This window comes from Salvia splendens, chromosome 8 (genome assembly GCF_004379255.2).
Source record: "Salvia splendens isolate huo1 chromosome 8, SspV2, whole genome shotgun sequence".
NCBI classification, from domain to species: Eukaryota; Viridiplantae; Streptophyta; class Magnoliopsida; order Lamiales; family Lamiaceae; genus Salvia; species Salvia splendens.
In genome coordinates, this window is record NC_056039.1 from 26,920,754 (window position 1) to 26,939,571 (window position 18,818).

General features: G+C 37.3%; 2 protein-coding genes and 6 non-coding genes across 10 annotated transcripts; all 8 read right to left on the minus strand.

Annotated features, from left to right (window-relative positions):
- Nucleotides 1-88: 88 nt before the first annotated feature.
- On the minus strand, nt 89-222 carry LOC121746272. Its single transcript, XR_006038975.1, has one exon. It is a non-coding gene; the product is annotated as a small nucleolar RNA snoR136 (small nucleolar RNA).
- Nucleotides 223-254: 32 nt separating this feature from the next.
- Nucleotides 255-346, minus strand: LOC121746298. The gene has a single exon (XR_006038997.1). It is a non-coding gene; the product is annotated as a small nucleolar RNA SNORD25 (small nucleolar RNA).
- Nucleotides 347-553: 207 nt separating this feature from the next.
- Nucleotides 554-678, minus strand: LOC121746266. The gene has a single exon (XR_006038969.1). It is a non-coding gene; the product is annotated as a small nucleolar RNA snoR77 (small nucleolar RNA).
- A 176-nt stretch (nt 679-854) lies between these two features.
- Nucleotides 855-944, minus strand: LOC121746319. The gene has a single exon (XR_006039019.1). It is a non-coding gene; the product is annotated as a small nucleolar RNA snR60/Z15/Z230/Z193/J17 (small nucleolar RNA).
- Nucleotides 945-999: 55 nt separating this feature from the next.
- LOC121746263 lies at nt 1,000-1,077 on the minus strand. The gene has a single exon (XR_006038966.1). It is a non-coding gene; the product is annotated as a small nucleolar RNA U83 (small nucleolar RNA).
- Nucleotides 1,078-1,153: 76 nt separating this feature from the next.
- On the minus strand, nt 1,154-1,249 carry LOC121746250. The gene has a single exon (XR_006038954.1). It is a non-coding gene; the product is annotated as a small nucleolar RNA Z43 (small nucleolar RNA).
- Nucleotides 1,250-4,078: 2,829 nt separating this feature from the next.
- LOC121744928 (protein LIKE COV 1-like) lies at nt 4,079-9,218 on the minus strand. 3 transcript variants are annotated; one of them, XM_042138641.1, is made up of 8 exons: nt 9,064-9,197; nt 8,778-8,973; nt 8,048-8,100; nt 6,620-6,729; nt 6,090-6,257; nt 5,905-6,002; nt 4,780-4,906; nt 4,079-4,457 (listed from the first exon to the last, which is right to left on the minus strand). In XM_042138641.1, the coding sequence occupies exons 2-8, from the start codon at nt 8,931-8,933 to the stop codon at nt 4,366-4,368; spliced, it is 804 nt and encodes a 267-aa protein (XP_041994575.1). In that variant the 5' UTR covers nt 8,934-8,973; nt 9,064-9,197; the 3' UTR covers nt 4,079-4,365. The 3 variants fall into 3 exon arrangements, with proteins under 3 accessions (XP_041994575.1, XP_041994576.1, XP_041994574.1); XM_042138642.1 differs by having other exon boundaries at nt 4,875-4,906; nt 8,778-9,218; XM_042138640.1 differs by having other exon boundaries at nt 8,778-9,216.
- Nucleotides 9,219-16,196: 6,978 nt separating this feature from the next.
- LOC121745999 lies at nt 16,197-17,816 on the minus strand. The gene is made up of 5 exons (XM_042139940.1): nt 17,713-17,816; nt 17,388-17,613; nt 16,894-17,269; nt 16,592-16,779; nt 16,197-16,352 (listed from the first exon to the last, which is right to left on the minus strand). Exons 1-5 carry the CDS (start codon nt 17,814-17,816, stop codon nt 16,197-16,199), a joined length of 1,050 nt encoding a protein of 349 aa, XP_041995874.1.
- Between the last annotated feature and the right edge of the window lie 1,002 nt (nt 17,817-18,818).

Consider the following 18,818-nt stretch of genomic DNA (forward strand, 5'->3'; position numbering starts at 1 on the left):
TGCAAACACATAAATACATAAATCAACTTCCGACTATAAAACAAGAAATGTTTCATCTTAAGCTAGGGCAGAGAGAGGAGTACTTTAGTAATGTAGTTCACCAACGTCCAAATGAACCATAAAAGAATATCACCGGATAGCGAGGAGAACTTATTTTTGTAGCTTCACACAATGAAAAATGACACACACAAGTGTGACAATATACAAAATCAAGTAAAGCACAAATATAAAAAATTAGTCTTAGAACAGAAAAAAATGGCTCAGTCCCTTAGATGTTCAATAATCGCGATCATATCCGCAATCATTACAGGTCTGTGTAAATGTACAAGTGCTCATCATCGCCATTTACAATTTTAACAAAACTCAATTGAAAATAGGAAATATAGCTGTCCCGTTGATCTCCAACCACAACCCAACAAGCGGTGAGAGTAATAAAAACAGGGCAACACAACCAATATCGCTTCTAGGGAACGAGTTGATTGGATACTGAGATCAAATCCAACAACCAGATAGCGAAGCCAGCATAGAAAAGGGGGTTTATTTAAAAAAAAGACATGTTCTTGAGCTTACTAGACCAGCTTCAAAGAATAAATCAGCAAGTCTGAAGAGCAAAAGGTAATTGTATGAGCAGATTAACACCTTACTTCTCATTCTTCTTTAAGCACAAGTAGGTTGCCTGAATTTCCACTCAAAAGTGAAAAAAGAAACAAGATTGGTAAAATTGTGGCCTCATTGAGAAGATTATAGTGTCTACAGAGATATTCGGACATATGCTTGTCTTTATAAGAATTTAATCACAGGCCAATAAATAAATATCACAGGGATTCAATCGGAATTGAATTAAGAAATTGGTAAAAGGTCATCAGATAGGAGCGAAAGACTAAAAGAGTATTTAATCACGAATTAGTCATTTGAACTATGCATCTAATCATCACTTGACCAGTAAGAGAGAGCAGTTTATGAAAACTAAATTCAAAAAAATAGAATTGGGAGAAAAAAAGCCTCAGAAGGAAGGCAGTAGTGTGTTCGTAATCAATGAATACTCATTAACAAATTCCACTAAAATCATCATCGGCAAAACTATTTCAGAAATATTAAGGCGGAATACTTAGATCTGAACAGAAATTGGACGAAAATGAAAATAGAAATGGAAGGACTCAGTTTATGGGTGGTGATATAGCAGTATGGTCGGCAAGGCAAGCAATATGCCATTACGACGAACGAGACCTATCACAATTCATCATTGCCCTTCAAATCAATACTCAAAAACTATGAAATCAAAGGCAGCAATTGCCGATCAAACCAATATTCAGAAACTATAGAACCAGAGGCAACCAGAAGTGTTGTTGTGCAGCGGCAATGCAAAATGAAGGGAGAAGAGTGGGCTACTTAAAGGGAAGGGAGGTGATCGAATTAGGGTTTTTGTTAGAAATAGGGTTGCGGCGTCACTTATTTTGTGGAGTGAATTTATAACAGGTCAACATTTTTATTCTCTTTTTTATAAAAGATAAATTGATTCCTAAAATTATATGCTTTGCCTAAAATTTGATATTATTTCCTATAAACTTTGAAATTGATAGTATATAATATCACAAACTTTACACATTGTTTGGTATTTTTCACGGCATGTCTATTACTCCCCCGTCCCGGATTACTCGCACATTTCCTTTTCGGCACGGAGATTAAGGAATGAGTGTATAGCAAAGTCAACAATTGCGGTTGTAGGTGATAATTTTTACTAAAAATGGAAAGAGTGCAAATAACTTGGGACGCCCAGAAAGGAAATAAGTGCAAGTAGTCCGGGACGGAGGGAGTACTATATTTGACTAACTTACAAGACTTTTTTTTATCATACTTGACACAATTAAATCAACGTGGTTTTCAACGTGATTTTTTATCCTAAAGTTATGAATTTAAAAAGTGATTTAAAATATCATAAAAAGTATCATGGTTGCTTACATAAAATAAGATTTTGATGAATATATCTTATTTGAGTGAGTTTGGAAAATACCAAATAAAATGCAAAATTTGTGATATTATAGACCAATTTCAAAGTTCATGGGAAATACCAAATTTTAGTCAAAGTTCATGGTTTTAAAGACCAATATCGCTTTATAAAAGTATACCTTTTTTTGCTTTTATTTCTTTAATTTTTTTTATTATTATATAATTGTAATAAACTCTTCAAACAAAACGAAACAAAATGAATCGCTCATTAACTAAATTATTTGTAAGTTTATTACTCTCTCGTTCCCTTAAATTTGATCACATTTTTCCATTTTTAACGGTCTCACAAAATTTGTTATATTTCATTTTTTACTATTTTTAGTAATGGAACTCTTAGTCCACTAACTTACTCAAACTCATATTTTATTATAAAACTAATAAATAAAAGTATGACACACTCTCCGTTAACTTTTTTCAACTCACTTTTCATCATTTCTTAAAACTCGTACCCGGTCAAAATGTGACACACAGACGAAGTAAGAGATAAAATATTGTAGAAGAGACTTTCCTTTATATTATTCTTTCTCTTAGTTTATTTTATCTCAACTTTAACTATTTATTATCTTTTCTTCAAAACACGTGCGAAAAAATGAGTCATCTTAACTGGGACGGGGAATAATCCTCCTCTCAAATTAACATTATTATTTTCCTAACTTATTTACAACTTTTTTTATATATAAATTAACTCTACAACCTTTTTTATATAAATTAACTCCTATATAAGAGAGAAAATTACAACTGATGTCAAGAGGGCTCGAACTCGGTATTTCATGCAATAATGCCTAAGTTCCTTGCCGCTAGGACAAAGGCTCTGGACAACTTATTTACAACTTATACCTACCATTTACCTATCTTTTATTTTTTCTCTCTCATACTTTACCTATTTTGTCTTATTCTCTCTTACTTTATTTATTTTTTATTAAAACTCATATTAGAGTGTGACTTGGTCATGTTCATGCGTACTAGCAAGTGCAAATATGGGGTGGAAATTAAGAATGACACATGGCTACGAATTACGCATGTATAAAAACCCGTATTAGAGTGTGACTTGGTCATGTTCATGCGTACTAGCAAGTGCAAATATGGGGTGGAAATTAAGAATGACACATGGCTACGAATTACGCATGTATAAGTATGTTACCCATGAGACTATTTTTAATGGATAAAGAAAGTACTTGATAAAATGTTGAATTGCGCATGTATAAGTATGTTACCCATGAGACTATTTTTAATGGATAAAGAAAGTACTTGATAAAATATCAATATGGAGTACTTATTTGATTGAAGATATTTGTGGTAACAATAAAAACCCTTTCATTTAGTTCATCCCCTAAAAATAGAAATTGTTTATTTAAGATAAGTTATTCTCTCTAATGAGAATGGATAAAGAAAGTACTTGATAAAATATCGAATTGCGCATGTATAAGTATGTTACCCATGAGACTATTTTTAATGGATAAAGAAAGTACTTGATAAAATATCAATATGGAGTACTTATTTGATTGAAGATATTTGTGGTAACAATAAAAACCCTTTCATTTAGTTCATCCCCTAAAAATAGAAATTGTTTATTTAAGATAAGTTATTCTCTCTAATGAGATCGAACTCATTTTTCACTAGCATACTTTCTTTTCAATTCTCTTTTATTTTCTTAATTTTACATTAAATTTTCTTAATTTTACATTAAAATCCATGTTATTTTAAAGTTCATATATTTAGAGAATGGAAGGAGCATTTATTTAATTATATAATTTCTAAGATGTCCTTGAAATTTTGAAATATAAAATATAAAATAAAACTCCACCGTTGATTTGCTGCAAATAAAATCTACGTACCAATACTTTATCAGTTGATAAAATTGCATTTGGTTTTACCGATTTAAAACGATCCAATATATAAACAGTTTTAAATGCCAAACCGGACCAGACAAAAAGCCGGGTCATGGCTGAACTGATCAGACTGGCCGGTTCAGTCCGATTTTTTAAACAATGCACATTTTTTTAACCAAAAAAAATGAAAAACAAAGACCAAAATGTAGAAGACCCAAAATACCATAGTGAAGACAAAAAGCTAAATTAAGCCCGGTAAAGGGGCAAACACTAACTTGGAAACTCAATTAAATTACCGTTAGAAAAACATAAGCCGCCATAAATTAGAAAACCAACTTCCTACCTAGTGAACTAGTACAATAGTTATGCTGGTATTCTAACAATTATAAGAGAAAAATGAAAATTTGGAACCCAAGTCAGATGCCATCATTACCACACAAGTAGTGAAATTTGGGGATATCAGATATGGCGAAGGCATGAGCAACCAGTCATATTACTGATGAATGGAAAGCCTCCCAGCTTCTGTGATCTATACCGGTCTGATTCTATTGAGTTGCGTAGTTCTCTGATCCAAGGTAGATATCATTTGGGGCATCGACATGCCACCAGATACCACGATTTCTGCATAAAGAAAACGAACGTATCCTCAAATCTTTATTATGTATACAAAAGTTACTAGAGAAAAAGAGACACCAAGAAAAGCTTTCACAGCTAAAGATAAAGAGAATAACAAGTCAGGAACGACCTCAGAGAAGGGAAGAAGACATGCATAATCAAACATTCAAAGATTTGGAAAAAAACAATGTAACCCTGCCCTAAACCTTCTTCTCCTAACAAAATATTTTCCGACACTTTCAGATTTTTATCTTTTCTTTTTTTAATCTTTCTGCCAACTACAGAACTACCTCGTTATGATACCAAAATAGTTGCGAACATATCTTACCAATTCCTTCTCTTACAGACAAATTCGGTCTAATAATATCTTTAGCATTGACCAGGAATATATCACCAATGTAAAGATGGTTCGTTGGGACATACACGCAGTAGAGCTCTTCATCTCCTGAATAACTCTGGCATGAGAAGAAAAATTATACTAGTCAAATAAGATAATTAAAATATATATAGAAGTAAAATCAGCCTTCATTTGCAAATACATCAACACATCGGAGTGTCATGCTCTAATTATTAACATTGATCACGATATCCCACTATATTGAGCTTGTGTGTTATAATATTTTAATAGAGATACATAGTTGCTTTCAAACTAGGCTAGATGTCCAAGCTTGAATAGTTAACCACGACAATCAAACAAATAGCTGCAGATGCAGATTATTGTACAGACTTATCAAGTCATCTGCATCTTTTGTTCAAGGTTTATAGTGTATCTGATACCGACCAACCTCATCCTTGGAAGGGTGGGAAGGTTTACTATCAAGGAAGCCGAAGAGTGATTGACTAGAGTGGTTTGGACGTTAGATCAGCTTGTTAATGGAAGACATTGGATTGTGTTGCAGACCTTGATGAAGATGGGATAAAAGCTTTCGACGTTAGAAGCAGCCATGATTGTCAATCACCAATGGTGGGACGTTCGAGCAGCCGCAACAAAGGAGATAAGGTGCTGGGCGTGTAATGATGTGCACTTAATAATCCTTTGATGTTAGAGAAGGGTTTTTATCATTTCAAGTTTTAGTAGTAATACTTTTCAATTGCAGCAATCGACACATCTCATACACAAGTAACACAACCAAAACAATATTTATCTTCACCGAATTTCCCTCTAACAGTATCAAGAGTATCAGGAAGGTGGAGCAAAAGGTATATATATTAGGAAGGTTCTCAACTTTACGAACATGCATCAAAAGTTTGACAAGATAAAGACTCTGGGTTATGCACTTACTATGTGCAGGTGGAAAACTACCTAGCCATGATTTTGAAAACATCTCTTTTCATCAATTAATTATCAAAGAGACCATAATGCAATGCAATATTACAGTTCCAGTTCCACAGCCTAGGTAGATCCAGTGTGCAAAAGAAAATAATAAGCTAAGAGATGACAGACTTGGCAAACCTGGAGTGTGAGAGATGAAGTGATGAACCCAAATGCATATTCACCAATACGTGGATGCCTTATTATAGCCACTTCTTTGAACGCCCGTGTGTTCTGATCTGCAAAAGTAATTGTCTAACAAACTCAGAATCCATACCTGGCAAAAACTCTGTTCAAGGGCCTAAAACATGAAAAAACAAGTGCACCTGGAGATATGGCAGCACTAATTTGCTTCGAGGCATTGTAAATATGACGAATGAAGGGCATGCGCTTAATAAACCACTCCCCAAGGCTCAAAACAGAAGCCCCCAACCATGATGACATAAATACTCCAACCAAGAAAATAAAAGTAATGGAGGTCACAAATCCCAAACCTAAACCAACAGTATATACAGTGTTAGTTGCCGTAAAAATTATCCAAAAGGAACATTTAAATGTAGGATTTAACTAGCAAAGATAATTCAATGAAATTAACCATACTTCCAAGAACTTAAAATATCCACATGTAAAAAAAATCCATTATATGAAACAGAGATTTAATTTGTACTTCTTTTGAATTATAGAATTTTTAGTTCGATACTTGTTTTCATTTTTTTCCCACAGAAGACAATATTAATATATTATGATTTATGATATCATTCTATTTCTTAATGGATAGTATGCACAATTTTTTAAGGTATATAATAATTCACTCACTACCTACTTGAGTACATTAAGTGAAAGTTAGCATGCTTACCAAATATATCAATTCCAAGTTGAGCATAAATAGGAGAGAAAAATCCATCCACGAAATGTATGAACCACCATGTTACATAGAAAGTAATAGCTATTGGTAGAAGGATAACACTGCAAAATGACAAAGCAGGTGCATATCAACATGTGAGCAGATGAGCAACAATTCGTTTCAGGAGCAAAAGTAGAACAAAACTAACATTTTTCAAAATCTGAGGCAATACAAACTTAAAAAGTTACAAACAAGAAACAGTAGTTTTCTCATGGAGTGGATTATTTCAAAAGTTAAAATAACACATTCTTTATTCAAAGACAGGATAGCTTAAAAACATCAATTCAAGCTTGATGTTTGAAAGATTCATGAGAGAAACCTTGCTTAGATTAAGCATAAAAGATATTTGTTGTGTTTCTCCCAACCAACAACAAACCACAAGAAATGCCTACAGCTTTATGTATATATAGCACCCCGGCATGTTGATAACTTTGCCAACATATTTGAAGTTTTGAACAGGTCTAATGAACAGTAAACCTTGGTGAAAGTATTCTGTTAGGGATAGATTATTACATCGTGCATATTTATTTGTTGAGGACTGATATATCAATCCTGCTTCCTCTGTAACATTGCAGAAGTGGTGTGTATCTCAAAGAATATTAAATATTGAAAAACAGTCATAACAGTATAACACAGTTCAAAATCTGGCTTCATATCTGGAATCTTATGGGAATCCTACAACCAAGTATCGCTGATCTATCTTGTTCTTTTAAATTTCGTAGCTCGAAAGCATTAAAATGTGTAATAGACTCTTATAGGACTGTATATAATAAATAAGTTTATTTTTAAAGAAAGCCTCTTCTAACACAACTTAATACATTAAGAATGAGGCCAGTCAAGCCCTTCCACAAAAGCACTAAACTCTCTATAAAGCATGCAAGTTGCAAATATTTTGTGACGTACCAGGCAAAAATCCAAAAGCTACTAACTAGCTAGATCACGCATGGAAAGAGATTGTACAAGCCTTTCCTCAAAACCATTGAACTTTCTGAAGGCATGCAAATAATTTGTTATATACCAAAAATCCCTGAGTGAGGTATCAGCCCAATATTTATTGGCAACTAGAGTGGTTCAAAAGATACAAATAGAACTATAGCACTAATACCCACACTTGGCCCTCATGCTGCTACATTCCTAATAAAAAAAAAAGATGTACTCCATAATTTACGGAGGTAATAACTATTATTTCTGAGTGTCCAAATATATGCAATGGAGAACCAGCTGAAGAGATCAGAGATCACCAAGCATATTAACAGACCCACTGAAATGATTATGCCAAAGAGAAAAAATATAACAGTAGTCAAATCAAAAGGCTCATACATGTATTATACATCTTAAGCTAAGAATTGTAAGGACCATGTAGCATAAATATGTGCTCACCATCCAGTCATGAACTTCTTCGAAGCCCAGCTCCTCACAACTTTGTAAAATGTCTGCATTGTTACAAAGATGAAGAATTACGTTTTATCATTGATACACAAGTTATCTAAAATGAGCACAAAATCGGGTTTTCATCGACAAAGGAACAGCACAATATGTTTGCATAAATTATATGGTGATCAAGCTCAGCAAAATTTCTTTACATGCGCAGATCATTATCAGCTTGGACTTGGAGATGGGGGTGAGGGGTGGGTTGCAAGCTGACTAAAGTGGCACCTCTCCACTACACAAAAAGAAACAGAATGGCCACAACTGATATGCGTGTGCCTTGTTTCTCATCTAAAAACAGCACGAGTGGCCTAATCCAGAGGAACAATGACAATTTACAGATAATTCTGTAAAAGGTTTGAAAATACTAGAATAGAAGGATAATCGAATTCTTGATTTGCGTTTTCCTTGTGGTGCAAAGCTCATCACATCACAATTCCTCATCAGTTGTTTCCCTACTAGAATAATTACTGAACCAGTCTTTATTGCTAACTATGCATAACTCACAATTCATATATCCAATTAAAGAAACAAATAACGATAAACAATACACTCTTCCAGTAAAAAAAAAAAGAAAAAGAAAAAAAAAGGTGGTAAATTCAAGTCCTAAAACCCTAAAACGGAATAAAAGAAGAAAGGAAACAATCCACAGACAAGACCAAAATATAAGTGCAGAAAGTACCTCACGGCCAGAATGATGGTGGGAGGAGGAAGCGGAGGCGGAGGAGGGGCCGTCGTCATCGAGGCGGCGGTCAACAGAATCAGCTACCGGAATTAGAAGCTCGCGATCTCTGTCTCTGCCGCCGCCCATGTCGCAGAGAGATTTTTCATCTCCCATCACGCAGAGTCTTAACAGATTCAGTGCTGTGCTTCTCTCTCTAGAAATTGAGCATGAATTGAATGAGAATTATGGTTTATTGGGATGTAGATTAGGCATAAAATTGATGAAACCAATAATAGAGCCAAACAATTATAGTAATCGGTGGGTGTTCGCTGTTAATCACAAGAACTCGACGGAGAATTCAACGACTGTTGACAATTCAACTCTGGCCCAACCACAGTCCACAGCTCTTTTACGCTAAGATTAAGCAATGGATGGACTACAGCAAGAAAATGCTAATAACAGTAGTACTTTTTAATGCTACACTTATAATATCACATTCTGTTACATATAAATGACGTATTATTAATACAAAAAATAATTGCCAATTTTAAGTGATAAGTACTATCAAAAGTTGCAAATTTAATAAATATTTTGTTAATTATTGAACCTACTTTCTTTTCAGGTCTTCTCTTCTGCTTGATTGTATAGGTCTCGGACGTTGTAGGTCCATTAACTAAGCAGTATTCTTTTTACCTAATTCCATTGAAATTATGATAATTTAATAATATCATTACTCAAATTACATGTCCTTTTGACCATTGCAGCAGTATTTTTGACCTTATTCCATTGAGAATATGATAATTTAACAATTACATTTCCTGAAATCGATAATGTTTTAATTTTTTGAATCAATTTATTTTTTCCTTTTTTTTTTGTCTCTACGACTATTTGACCGTCTCGAACTGTAACAAACTTATAAATGCAGCATTGCTGCGTGTGAGAAAGAGAGAAAGACTTTGGAGAGTTTGAATGTATATTCTTTTAGAGCACCCACTACGCTGTCTCTATATCATCCCTTAAACTACTATTTGAGGGCCCCACTGTACTTTTTTACTCCATCCCTTAACTAAGGAACGAAACCTGCAACACTCCGTCCCTTAACCGTCTCTTAACCGTCCCTTAAATTACTATTCATTCAATTTTATTTTTTTATTTTTCCCCCACAAATTCAATTAAAAAACACACTTCATTAAAATTAAAACAACATTACAACTTAAACTTCAAAAAAATAGAAAAACGACATAATTAAAATACTAAAAAAATAAAAATGACATAATTTAATTTTCTCCGCCAAAGTTTTCCCAAATGTGCTCAATTGGATCCTCTTGGAGTTGGGTGTGGGCGCTAGAGTCGCGTGTCCTTGCCTGAATAGACAATCGTTCTTGTATAGACGGATGCGCTCCACTTCGCGGCGGACTACTTGCGGTTGAGCTTCCGGGGGATTCGGGGTCGAACCAATTTCCCGCCTCGGGTCCTTCGTCTTGGACAATCATGTTGTGCAAGATTATGCACGTATACATGATGTCGACCATGCTCTCCATGAACCACGAATGAGCCGGGGCTTTGATGATGTTGAAGCGCGCTTGGAGAACCCCGAACGCCCTCTCCACATCCTTGCGAGCAGCCTCCTGCTTCTGTGCAAAAGGATCCTGCTTTGGGTTCGCAGGCCTGTTGCACGTCTTCACGAAGGTCGGCCACTTCGGGTAGATGTCGTCGGCGAGATAGTACCCCATTTTATACAGCCGGTTGTTGGCGACGAAGTTGATGGCCGGCGCTTTATCATCCAAAACTTCGGTAAAGAGGTCAGACTGGTGGAGCACGTTTACGTCATTGTTCGAGCCAGGGACCCCCGAAGTACGCGTGCCAGATCCGAAGCCGGTAGTCGGCAACGGCCTCGAGAACAACGGTTGGGTGGGTGCCTTTGTGGCCGCTCGTGTAGGACCCCCTCCACGCCACCGGGCAATTCTTCCATTGCCAGTGCATGCAATCGACACTGCCAAGCATCCCGGGGAATCCGTGCACTTGTTCGTGCAGGTCGAGGAGGAACTGACAATCGGTCGTGCTTGGCCTCCGGAGAAATTGGTCTGTGAAGGCTGCCCGGACGCCTTTGCAGAATTTGAGCAAGCACGTGCGCCCAGTGGTGTCTCCGATGTGGAGGTATTCGTCGAACATGTCGGCCGTTTATCCAGTCGCAAGCTGACGGATTGCTGCAGTACATTTCTACAGCGTCGTGTGGCTGGGACGGCCGACCGCGTCGAACCCTTCTCGGAAGAACTCTTCCCGGGCCGCCAAAGTATTCGCGATGTGGAGAAATAGCGGTTTCCTCATGCGGAAACGGCGACTGAAGTAGGTATCTCCCCAAATCGGGTTATCGCAGAAGTAGTCGCGTACTAACCTTGCGGCGGCTTCCTCCCGGTTACGGTGGATGTACGTCCGGGAGCGTCGTGGGGGCGGTGCGGCTTCCTCCGCCTCCCGGCGTCGATATTCTTCAAGTGATTGTTCCATTATTTGACGCATTTGCTCAAAAGGATTCATTAGTTTGAGTTGATTTGAGATGGAAATTGGAGTGGATATAGAGAGGACTTAAGAGGAATAGATGTGTGTTTGTGTGTGAAATGAGTATGAAACAGGAGTATTTATAGAGTAAAGAAATAAAAAAAAATTTTAAAAATTGAAAAACGGCAAAAAAACGGTAACATTACCATTTGAAAACTATATTTTTATTTTATTAAAATTCGAATTAAAAAAAATTGAATTATTGCGTCATCGTGACGACGCCCACTCGCGGGCCAGCGAGTAGGCGTCACACATGCATCGGGAGCTCGCCACGTCACCTCTGCTCGTGGCGCGACATCGCGCCCCGCGTCGCATGGTCGCTGGCTACGGGACGGCATGGAGACGGGCTAGGGACGGAACGCGTCGCTGCAACGCATCCCGCGGCGATTCCGTCCCTCCGGAACGAAACGCGCGCCCGTCGCGGGACGCGTAGTGGATGCTCTTATTGATTGAATTAAGAAATACAAACATGAGCACCACCTTATATACTATGACGTTGGTGGTGTAGGTACAACGAGAATACAATATAAAAGCTCTATCTAACTAACTATTGACAGCTCAATGACAGTTGTATAAACGACTCATCTTCAAGTGTTGAAATGAGCTAAGACGAGCTACTCTAATAGTCCCCCTCAAGATGGACTGTAAACAGATTTGAAGTCCATCTTGAACAACAGATTATGAAAGGGTCATGTCGCCAAGGGCTTTGTAAATATGTCTGCTAGCTGAATATCATTTCGAACATGTAGTGGTTTGATCACCCCTTCAACAAGTTTTTCACTGACAGTATGGCAGTCAATCTCAATATGTTTGGTGCGTTCGTGGAAAATTGGATTCAAACTAATGTAGACAGCAGCCTGATTATCACAATAAAGGGGTACCGACTGTTTCACTTTTATGCCAAAGTCTTTGAGAAAAGCAACTATCCATACCACCTCACAACAAGCAAGAGCCATAGCTCTATACTCGGCCTCTGCTGAGGATCTGGACACCATGTGTTGTTTCTTGGATCGCCAAGATATAACGGAAGTCCCCAAAAATAAGCAAAAATAAGATATGCTTCTCCTAGTGTCAGGGCAAGCAGCCCAGTTTGCATCGGAGAAAATGCTCAAGATAGATCAGCTTTGGTCGAATAATATAATCCATGGCCAATAGTTCCCTTCAAGTACCGTAGGACTCTTTCACCAGCAAGCATGTGTCCTATATGAGGCTTTGATAAAAATTGACTGAGCTTGTTAACCGCAAAAGTGATAGCAGGACGAGTTATACATAGATACACAAGTCGACCTATCAATCTTCTGTAGGCAGTTGGTTCAGTAAGGGGTTCACCTTCCTCTTGTTGCAGCTGTTTGCTTGAATCCATGGGTGTAGCAGAGGGTTTACAACCAAGTAGACCAGCATCTGAGACAAGATCTAGAGCATACTTGTGCTGTGAAATGAATATTCCACTCATATTTCTTGCAATTTCAATCCCCAACAAATATTTGGGATTGCCCAGATCCTTGAGCTTGAAATACGCAGTAAGAAACTCCTTAAAATTAGCAATGAGTGTGGCATCACTGCTAGCAACAAGAATGTCATCCACATAGATCACTACTCCAAAGAATTCACCATCCTTAGATCTCTTGAAGAAGTAAGAGTGATCTGATGCTGACTGTAACAAACCAAATCCAGATAGAACTTGAGAAAACTTCAAGTACCATTGCCTAGAGGTCTGCTTTAAGCCATAGAGTGATTTCTTTAAACGGCAAACAAGTCTTCCAGATTCTAGAGCAGGTTGTGGGACCTCTAATCCAGGGGGCAATGTCATGTATATTTCCTCATCGAGCTCACCATACAGAAATGCATTATTGATATCCAAATGAGCAAGATGCCAACCATTTATAGCAGCTAAAGCTAAGATCATCTTCATTGTAGTGAGCTTAGCAATAGGAGAAAAAGTGTCACGAAAATTCACCCCTGCCTGTTGTGTGAACCCTTTGGCAACCAATCGGGCCTTATATCTTTCCACTGTAGCATGTTCCTTGAATTGTATCTTATAAATCCATTTGCAAGATATAGGAATCTTGCCTGGTGGCAAAGTGGTGATCAACCATGTATCAGTTCTCACCAGAGCTTGTAGTTTCTCTTGCATAGTCAATACCCACTCAGGGTGTTGTGCAGCTTGTTTATAGGAAGTATGCTCAGTGAGAATGGAAAGGAGTATGATGAATTTTAGATAAGGCTGAGAGAGTTTATCCAAAGAGAAGTAGGAAGAGATGAGATATTTTGATGATGAGACCACTGAATTGCATATGTAGTCAGCAAGGTGAGAGGGTGTTTTGATGGTTCTTCCAGAATTGGAATGGAGAGATGTAGAATTATCATGTGTGGGCTGGGAAGAGTTTGTTAGGTTTAGTATACTGAAACGCATGTTTCGAGCAAGTTAGCACGAATAGAATCTTGCTTGTGTATGAAAAAACTCTACAATCCACTTTTGACCCGATTCAGTATCATTCGAGTAGTTTACACGAATAGAATCAATATATCATTACATTGTTTTTGCTTGTGCGTTTATAAGATGTTTTATAAACATTTAAATGCATAAGAAGTAAACAAAGCCTAAGTCTTTTGCTTAGTAGACTGGTCGTGGGCTGCGCTCACTTTAAGGTACTACAGTCGGTTCTAAGCAATGCTTTGCAAAAGAAAAGAAGATTTTCACAACCTAGATAGGCTTTGGCTACCTATCGTGAAAGGTTGCAATGTTAGTCCGATTATTTCTAAGCCTTATAGAAATAAGATGACGCTGGTGTGGTATAGCATTGAATGGATCTAACAGCAAGACGTGCCTTTATGCTATCTACTGAAAGACTAGGTCTTGATAAATATCTATTTTTAATCAATGTACGTTAGCATTGAGCATACGATATTGAGTATCTACTACTTTGACTTACCAAAGGTGCGGGTTTTTCGTCACCCAACGATCCAGGTATATTGGGTAGTGGTGATCATTATCTAGCGGTGCTAGGATTGCTATTATGTTGAATCGTGCGCGAGGTGAGTCTCGTTTGATAATGTCCTCAAGAGGAGCTTGAACAAGGTTTTATTATTCGGAAACTGACCAGTTGGAATTTAATTATTCCATGAATAATAAATAAGTGTTTCTTGCTAAGTCCACTCTTGGAATTAATAAGATGTTAATTAATTAAGTCCATAGCAGACTTTAATTAATTAATGGACATTTATATCTTAAGCGCGAGAAATTAATAATAAACAAAATAGAAACCCGGATTACTTGTAATTTCGGATTTGGATGGGGAGTTTAATATTACTTCTGTAGTGGCTGCTCTTAATAATCCAATATAAGCTTGTATTAAATTGTGGGTTCAATTTAATTAGTAAAATGCTAATTGGGGGAGCTCATATCCAAAACCTTCCATAGATCCCTAACTGGGCCCAATATGTAACTATTATAAATAAGAGAATAAAGGAGACATAATTTAATTGATTTCATAATGAAATTTTCGTCCCTCTCTAATTAGTAGAGGAGATCGAAATTTTCAGCTCCTCCTCCGTGAAGAATTTACGTCTTCTTTCTTCGAGTCCTAGTGTTTCGATAAGATCAGCCCACCCTGATATCGAGATATAATTCGGGACACCAGTCAGAAGATCCATGGTCTAGTATTGAAGATCATCATGGAGAAGACCCGAGCAATCGACGATTCTTTAGAGAATCAAATCGGTAACTCTAAACCGTAGTATTCATGTTTAGGATTTACATTCTATGAGCATGAATTATTTGCGTTCTAGCATGCAATTCTATGTTAACATGTGAATAGATTAATCTCATAATCGATCAAATAGATCCTACGTCTGATTTATTTGTTTTGTACAAGTCTTCCGCTGTGCAAGGGGCTCGAAACCCCAACAGAGTTATGCTGAGGCAGAAGGGGGAGTGAGATGTCAGTGTGAGAAGGGGAAGTATCTGAGGCATGAGAATTATTTTCAGGGAAAGAGGATGGTGACTGGTGTGACAGAGGAAACTCAGATTCATGGAAAACAACATTTTTGCTAAGGAAGATGTGGTTATTCTCCAAGTCCATGACTTTATATCCCTTGTATCCAAAGGGATATCCAATGAATATGCACTTTACCGCCCTTGGAGAAAATTTGTTTTTGCTCTTATCTAATGTTGAAGCAAAACAAAGACAGTCGAACACCCTTAGATTGGAATAGGTTGGTGATTTGTTGAATAGGATTTGGAAGGGTGTTGTATTGTTTGGGAGTACGGAAGAGGGTATTCTATTTATCAGAAAAGAAGATGTAAGGATGCACTCACCCCAAAACTCCATACAAAGATGGGATTGAAACAACAAACTTCTTGCAACATTCAATAGATGTTGGTGTTTCCTCTCAACCCTCGCATTTTGCTGAGGTGTTTCTACAAATGAATGTTGGGTGATGGTTCCATATATGGAGAGTAAAGTGGTGAGGTTAAACTCAGGTGCATTATCACTTCTCCAGATTTTGATTTTCTTGGAGAATTGAGTGAGCACAGTAGAGAAAAACTGAGTCATTACAGATGGAACTTCTGATTTTTGAGTGAGAATGAAGGTCCAAACGAACCTAGATTAGTCATCTACTATAGTGAGAAAGTACTTGTGTCCAGTGTGTGTAGGGGTGGAAAAAGGGCTCCAAACATCACAGTGAATCATATCAAAGACAGCAGATGATTTATATATGGAGATAAGAAAAGGTAGCTTTTTCTGTTTGGCTAGAGGACATATTTGGCAAGTAGATAGATGTGTGTTTGATGGAGACAAAACATCAGAGATTAATTTGAGTTTATTCAAAGATGGATGGCCCAAACGCCGGTGCCAAACATTATGGCTTACTAAGCATTTACAGAAGCCAAATGGTAAAAGAAGTATTATCAAGGGCATTACTTGGAGTGTGTTTCAGATTTTGATTACCAACTGATGATGATTCTGGAAGCTCAAAAATGTAGAGGTTCCCAACACAGCTACCCCTCCCAGTCAGAGTCCCCTGTAAAGCTTCCTGAATGTAGAACTGATTGAGAGTAAAGGATACAGTGCATGGGGAGTTTTTGGTGAGTGCACTCACAGAGATTAAATTGAAAGAGAACGAAGGAACATATAGAACAGATGATAGGGTAATGAGAGATGTCAGTTTGATAGTACCTATATGTGTGACAGGGGCTGTTTGGCCATTTGGTAGGTTATAGAGGCATTAGAGATTGGAGATACAAATGTGAAAAGTGATTAATCATAGCATACATGATGAGTAGCACCTGTATCTAGAATCCAAGTAGATGGTCTAGAACATGATGATTTAATGGAATTAACAGTAGAGGAGAAGGAAATTGTACTAGAAAAAGGATTTGAAGAATGTGCTGCAAGCTCAGGTGTAGGAGTCAGGCTTGAGTGTGCAATTGGCTCTGCAAGAGATATACAAGTTGTTGATACTGATCCATGCTAGGGAGATTCATAGCAGTTAGAGGAAACATTTTCAATTTAGAGGCAGAAGAACTATCTTCAACAAAATTCACTGATCTGTGTTGATGTGAATTTTGTTGTACCCAGATCCTCCAGGTCCAGCTGCACCTGATGATTTACCCTTCCCTCGGCCAAAACCAGGGGGAAAACCGTGTAAGTAGAAGCACTTATCCACACTGTGATTTGTTCTTCCATAGTGAGTGCAGAGAACTTATTCAAACCTCTGCCATAGTTTGAAGTAGTATTTACAAACGGTTGCTCGCTAGGAATTGGAGGTGTAGAGTAGGTTGTGGATGATAGATTTCCTTCAATGTGACGCTGTCTTTCCTCTTGGATCACTAAGGCAAACACCTTAGAAAGTGAAGGCAAAGGAGTTATAGATACAATATGAGATCCAATCTGTGAAAAAGAAGGATTCAAACCGATCAGAAACTGCATTGTGCAGTCGTTTTCCTGATGCTGATGCCAACGTGCAGCACTATGACAAGTACATCTAGCGCAAGTGCACCACAAAATTGGATGAGAAATTTTGGGCTCGCGCCCAAATGATTCTCAAATTCGTGAAATAACTACTAACACCAGAATTTCCTTGTGAGGAAGACATGAGTTGCTGCCTCAATTGATATAATCGAGCTGAGTCTCCAAGAGAGAAGCGCTCCTTCAGATCTGACCAAATCTCATAAGCATCATCGAGGTACATGATACTTGAGCAAATTTGAGAAGAAACTGAGTTTCGCAGCCAAGCTATGACCATACTGTTGCAGCGAGCCCACGGTTGATAGAGAAGATCCTCTCGGTTAGGCCTGAGAATAGATCCATCGAAAAAAATCAATTTGTTCTTAGCAAGAAGAGCAATTGTGAATGATCGACTCCAAGTGGTGTAGTTGGAGCCGATGAGCTACTGCGGAACGAGAACAACACTAGGATTGTCACTCGGATGAAGAAAATACGGGCTGGAAGTGTCCTCAGCTGGTGGAGGTTGAGCGCGTCCGCCGCGACCATTCATTTTGATCGATTGATCAATTGAATTGAGAGATTGAGAAGAGAATAGAGATCAAAGTGATGTAGCGGAAGATATTTTCACTCATACCATAACAACCTTATTAATGCAGCATTGCTGCATGTGAGAAAGAGAGAAAGACTTTGGAGAGTTTGAATGTATATTCTTTTATTGATTGAATTAAGAAATACAAACATGAGCACCACCTTATATACTATGACGTTGGTGGTGTAGGTACAATGAGAATACAATATAAAAGCTCTATCTAACTAACTATTGACAGCTCAATGACAGCTGTATAAACGACTCATCTTCAAGTGTTGAATTGAGCTAAGACGAGCTACTCTAATAAACTGTCTCGAATTCATATATTTCTCTTTGCATAAAAAATAATGTCATCTTTTTATAATCCATCCACCAAAATTAGTCAATACCAAAAATGAAAAATTACTTTCAATTTATTATTATTATTTTTTATCTTTCTCTCTTTTATTTTATCTATATTTTATATTTCTCTCTCATATTTTATTTTCTTTATCTATTTTCTTTCTTTTTTTTCTCTCATATTACTAATTTCACATTAAAATCATGTCGTCCATAAATGAGACTATTTTTAGAATAGAGTGAACTACATCAAAAGTCCCTAACTTTTCGGTTTGTGACACTGCATGTCTCTAACAAAAAAAAATATCACCAGATGACCCTAACGTTAAACATAATCACGAATCATGTTTTTAGCCACTTTTCGGATGAAAATGCCCAAATGGCTTGAAGGGCATTTTTGGCAATCCCTAAATTCGCTGACATATAAATTCTATCACATTTATGTTAGCAACTTCTTATGTGATATCCTAATAAGTTTTGTGAAAAAATATGATTCGTGATTATATTTAACGTTAGGGTCCTCTGGTGCTATTATTTTTTGTTGGGGACCTGCAGTGTCACAAACCGTAAAGTTATGGACTTTTGATGTAGTTCACTCTTTAGAATATGAGGAATTATCCATCT

What these genes read in the sequence shown, in the direction of transcription:
- LOC121744928 (XM_042138640.1), bottom strand. Translation starts at nt 8,933, where the DNA reads ATGGGAGATGAAAAATCTCTCTGCGACATGGGCGGCGGCAGAGACAGA. An exon ending in ACCATCATTCTGGCCGTGAG is followed by an intron (nt 8,101 to 8,777) that starts GTACTTTCTGCA and finishes GTAACAATGCAG; the next exon opens with ACATTTTACAAAGTTGTGAG. An exon ending in GTCTGTAAGAGAAGGAATTG is followed by an intron (nt 4,458 to 4,779) that starts GTAAGATATGTT and finishes TTCTTTATGCAG; the next exon opens with AAATCGTGGTATCTGGTGGC.
- LOC121745999 (XM_042139940.1), bottom strand. Translation starts at nt 17,816, where the DNA reads ATGAATGGTCGCGGCGGACGCGCTCAACCTCCACCAGCTGAGGACACT. An exon ending in AGTGTTGTTCTCGTTCCGCA is followed by an intron (nt 17,614 to 17,712) that starts GTAGCTCATCGG and finishes ATCTATTCTCAG; the next exon opens with GCCTAACCGAGAGGATCTTC. An exon ending in ATACAGGTGCTACTCATCAT is followed by an intron (nt 16,353 to 16,591) that starts GTATGCTATGAT and finishes TTCTACATTCAG; the next exon opens with GAAGCTTTACAGGGGACTCT.